The 4,960-nt window shown below is 32.2% G+C and overlaps 1 protein-coding gene across 1 annotated transcript; it reads right to left on the bottom strand.

The window, feature by feature from the left end:
* Positions 1–943: 943 nt before the first annotated feature.
* Positions 944–4,180, bottom strand: LOC143047046 (uncharacterized). Its single transcript, XM_076220030.1, has 2 exons — positions 3,341–4,180; positions 944–1,378 (listed from the first exon to the last, which is right to left on the bottom strand). The coding sequence occupies exons 1-2, from the start codon at positions 3,542–3,544 to the stop codon at positions 1,094–1,096; spliced, it is 489 nt and encodes a 162-aa protein (XP_076076145.1). The 5' UTR covers positions 3,545–4,180; the 3' UTR covers positions 944–1,093.
* Between the last annotated feature and the right edge of the window lie 780 nt (positions 4,181–4,960).

Below are 4,960 nucleotides of genomic sequence, written 5' to 3' on the forward strand. Positions count from 1 at the left end.
AATGAAAGCAATAGTAGTATACCGCTATGAGGTATTTGACAATTTCAGAAAATCAACAATAACCTTGAACAAACATGAATACACAGGAAAATGAAAATATTACTGTTGTAAGGTATTCAGTTTAAATGCAGTTGTACGACTTTACCCCCAGCAGAGCTATAGAAAAACAATACATTAACGGGTGTTACACGGACTCTTTTTGGATGATACACGGATAGTTTTTAGTTTGTTACACGGACTGTTTTCATGAATAGAATCACTCGTACATGACAGTGAGTTCAAGGGCACTTTACATTTTAAAGATTTCAACTTTTTGTTTCACCGACAAATTTCCTGACATTTTTTTTTAAACATTTACGCTGGTATCAATAATTTTATTATTAAATAAAGAATCCAGTATTTTACAATATAAATCAGTACACTGTCAAAGAATTGACCATTTAACTTAAAAAAGGGGTGTTCTGTGTTTTTTTCCTAAAAAGTATTCTGAACCCCAATTTTTATGAGCAAAATATCTTGTGGTCAAGCAGATGACAATACAATGTTCTGATTTATTTTTATTTTTCCGTATACCGTATATCATAGTTCTAATTTCGAAAACAAAAACAATATTTGGGTGATAAAGGTGAAAAAAATATATAATTTTCTTATTCCGAAAAAATACGCCCACTTTTGATTGATTGTTGGTTGCTCTACGCCGCATTAGCACAAAAAGGCTACATCGTCAGTCGGTTACATGATTAGTATTGTGGAAAATGCTGAAAGTAAAGAAATGCTGGTACCGACGTTCATATTTAAAAAAAAAGACAGGAAATGTATTTTAAAAAAATAAAATCTAATTAAAATTGGTAATTGCAGTATCGACCGGTGCGAGCAAGCGAACGAATAAACAGGACAAAGCATTTATGCTGCAAAAAAATCTAGAATTCAACGTTAATATATCCAATGAAAATTAAATGTTGTAATTTTAAACTGCACTGACAAAATACGGTTTTAAACATTAATAAACAGGCATTATCATTCAAAAGAAAATCACTGAAACCTAATATTTTAATAATCATTTTTTGCACTATATTTGTTAGTCAGCTTAATACTACAGTTTAAATTCAAGATAGACGTCTCCCTTTGAAAATTTTATATAACTGCCCTCCATGTTGGATTGAATAACTGGTATTTGCATCGGAGGTTCGGACATTTTCTGAACAGTGGGTTTTACTGTTTTAATATCTGCTGGAGGCTGTAGTACATCTGTCATCCTTTTAACTTGGTTTTCACTGGTTCGTTTGTATGTTCTGACCGGGTCACTCTTATGACCAGTGCGCTCCTTTATAAGTTGCTCATCAAAATTGTCTCGAAAGAGCATTTTTGCAGTAGTAACCTGAAAAAAAAATCACAAATTTAAAGATGTGGGGTTGTACTGGCCGGACCAGTGAGTGTAACCAAGATGACTGGGTTTAAGTAAAGATAAAACAATCAGGAGCTGACTTTTATTTCACTACCAATCCAAATGGTGAAAAACTGAAAATACAAATATAAATACAATTTAACAATGTGTTCAATGATAATTAAAGTCCATTAAAAATACGGATAAACAGTTCGTAGATATATAAAGCTGTTAAAGTTCTATATAATAATAAATAGATGAATATTCTATCGCAGATACGAACAGTTTGAACGGTTAAATGTTCATAGTTTCTTTAAAACATAGGAAAATATATTAAAACAGTTCATCGCTAATGTAAAGACATGATTTGTAATGTTTCAAATGTAACTCACGCTGTGGTTAGCCACGAATTTTTCCTTTGGACAACGGGTCCGATGAATGTTCCTTGTAGTTGTGCACATGACTCGCTGAGCAGTTTTCGTCACTCACAAGAAAGGGGAAAGTAACACGGTTCCTCACTGTCCTGTATAAAACTCCAAAAACTGGCGCACATAAAGCGATGTACGCAATGAAACGTTAACAATTTAACATGATAATCAAATGAAGAACAAATAATGAATTAGTTCCAGAACAGGGTTGTCTCAGATTTAGATTAGTTTTGGGTAACATTTTTTCCTAAAACCAAAAAAAAACCAAAAAAATCTCCTAATCTTTTAACACTTTGGCCAGTTTTCACAACAAAAAAGACAAGTTTATGTGTGTGCAAGTAACCCGTCATAGCTTTAATTAACAATACAAAATTGTAACACATCTGATTATTTTTCCAAACGAATTGCATCATACAAGGGTGAGAAATTTATTAATAGAACACAACATAATGAATGATATGCATGCCAAAATGATGTTTTCTAGGATAAGCATACACGTACTTTGACATATTCTAGAAATGAAATGATATTTCATAACAATGAAAGCAATCGTATTATTTCATCTTTAAAATATTGAAGGGATATTTAAACCATATGAAAAATATTTTCAATCTATAGCTGTATATATATACGAACAGAAATATATGGAAGAACTCTAAAGCTTTTAAATGTTTTGTCAATTAGCACACCAAGCTCGAAGATTTGGACTCTAAACTTTTGAATACCAGTAGCCATCTCCTAAATTTATTAACGAATAGTTCTTTTATGCTTGAACAATATGTTCTCTCTTTCTCTCTCATTTTGAACCTAAGGTTCCGTGGCGGATCCTACTGACTGACCTAAGAGAGGATGGTGGGTGGGTGGGCAGTGATATTGTTGGCTTTTTTCAAAACTACCTCTACCCTTTTTTATTGGGAAAATATGCGCAATTTTCATCAAATTGGGAAATTTAGAATAAACCATGAATTTGACTGAAACTTCAATTTACAGACCCCCTTTCAAGAGTCAAATCCTGTTTTGAAATAAGACCCCTTTTTTCAGTGATGATACATAAATAGATCCTCAAATCTGCACATATAGTCATTTTAGGCATAAAAAATGTATAAATGATTGTCTTTCAGTTTGTATTCATGCACAATTACTACTGAGACTGCACTGTTTGGGAAAGAAGTTGTCTTTTTGGGAATAATTTTAAGCCATTTTTTTTTTCAAATTGGGATTCTTCTCCAGGGGAAAAAGCCTTTATTCACCACTAATTTAAGGCAAACAATATCCCTGATGGGGGCTCCAGTCATGCTTCAGTGATTCCCTATGTAATCAACCACCCACAAAAAAGGGCGATTTTTAAACTAAACGTTAGACTGAGAATATAAGCCCACTGACATCATTTGTTTTTTTATAATTTGTTCAACTAGACTGGTATCTACAACATTTCGGCTTATTGTAAAATAATTCTGTCAAACTACTTTTATACCCCCGAATAACTATAATTGTTTAAGAATGAACATTGAGAAAAAAAAAAGATTACCTTTCCGGAGTGACCTGTTTTTCTGCCTCCCACAACGGCCTGTTTGCACATGTCTTTCATATAGCCCTGGATTGTGTGAATTCCAATCTTCTGTCTTGAAAACTTAGTGTGTCCTGATGCTGTCTTTCCTGCAATGGGACGTCTGTAGAAGGCACCATCTGAGGTATCACGGAAAGGTAGAACTGGAACAGTTTTACAACACATCGCGAGTTGAGTGTATTTTCATACTGCCGGAGACATTTTTTTCAGCCTTTTTGAGGTAAATGCCGCCTTGGCAATTTTTGGAAGTTTTCCCCTGGAACTGAAGATAAAACCCTTCTTCACTATTTCCGAATGAATATTGATTGGCTTCAAGATCAGAATGTTCGTCGGCAGCTCTTAAGGCGAATAATTTACAGTTGTAAAAATAAACTGCATACGAGAGGCATTTTGAATCATTTTCATAGTTACAAAACAAAGCTATCCAAAGTTTGTTTTCCTCTTCTGCAGTGATCCCATCATGGGTTCAGCCCGTTTTGGAACATGAGGATTAACGCGTTCAATATCCTTCATTTTCCCGTCTAACGTATGCTGGAAGGTGGCAAACTTGGGGTTTTCCTTATTAAATGGATTTAGATCATACCGCCTACAAGTATCTCGGAGGTGTCTCCACAGTGCCGTACACAGTAACCTCAAAGAGTCTGCCGGGTACTCCGTGCCATCTTGTCTTTTAACCCATAATGTAAAACGATATGTTAAGTAATATATGCGTATGCTCATGAACATATTATATTTATGTATACTACGGAAGCATAGAGCCATGCTAATTTACCTTTTCTTATGTGATATAAACAAATTATCAATTTGATATAACATAATATTAATTTGATATAACAAATTATTATCAAATTATAATTATTTTGTTACAGCTGATTTCCTAATGCTTACAAAGTAAAACTTTGGTTAGCTTGCTTGCTTTGCTAGTATAATTGTTTAAACAAGCTTTGTAAATAAGATTGACATCTTCCTACAATATATATAGGCATAGTTTAACCTGTATACATTATATTTGAATTTAATTGTGTGTTATCCTAATTTGATTGTTCAATATACAAACAAAGCAAGCAAGCTAACCAAAGTTTTGCTCTACATGCATTAGGAAATTAGCTGTAAAACAAATTAATAAGTATATATATACAACTCGTCTAAACATCAACCCAACAATGTTAGATCTGTTAATTTGCTTTTTAATTATATATATAATAATTTCATTTATTATACGAATATTTCTATTTAAGATCTAATAGAACTTATTAATGTATTAATTAGTGTGTTTAATTTATATTCTTAGACATTTATATAATTTTAATTCAGTAACTGTATCAGTTTATTTTCACAAACTGATCCACGCTTAAATAGTTTGAATGTTGATTGTTGCTATTTTTAGACATTATATATTTAAAGATAGTATACATTTTATTCGGACACTACTTAAAGATTTGAAAAGACCTCAAGTCAAAGCAAAGAATTAATTAATTAAAGACCAAATACATAAAAAAAATAGCAGTCTTTAAAACCGGTATGGAATTTAAAAAAAAAATCTTTTATCAATATACGATTATCTTTCAAATGAAAAATGGA

This window comes from Mytilus galloprovincialis, chromosome 9 (genome assembly GCF_965363235.1).
Source record: "Mytilus galloprovincialis chromosome 9, xbMytGall1.hap1.1, whole genome shotgun sequence".
Taxonomy (NCBI): domain Eukaryota; kingdom Metazoa; phylum Mollusca; class Bivalvia; order Mytilida; family Mytilidae; genus Mytilus; species Mytilus galloprovincialis.

What these genes read in the sequence shown, in the direction of transcription:
- LOC143047046 (XM_076220030.1), bottom strand. Translation starts at nt 3,544, where the DNA reads ATGTGTTGTAAAACTGTTCCAGTTCTACCTTTCCGTGATACCTCAGAT. An exon ending in AAACAGGTCACTCCGGAAAG is followed by an intron (nt 1,379 to 3,340) that starts GTAATCTTTTTT and finishes TTTTTTTTTCAG; the next exon opens with GTTACTACTGCAAAAATGCT.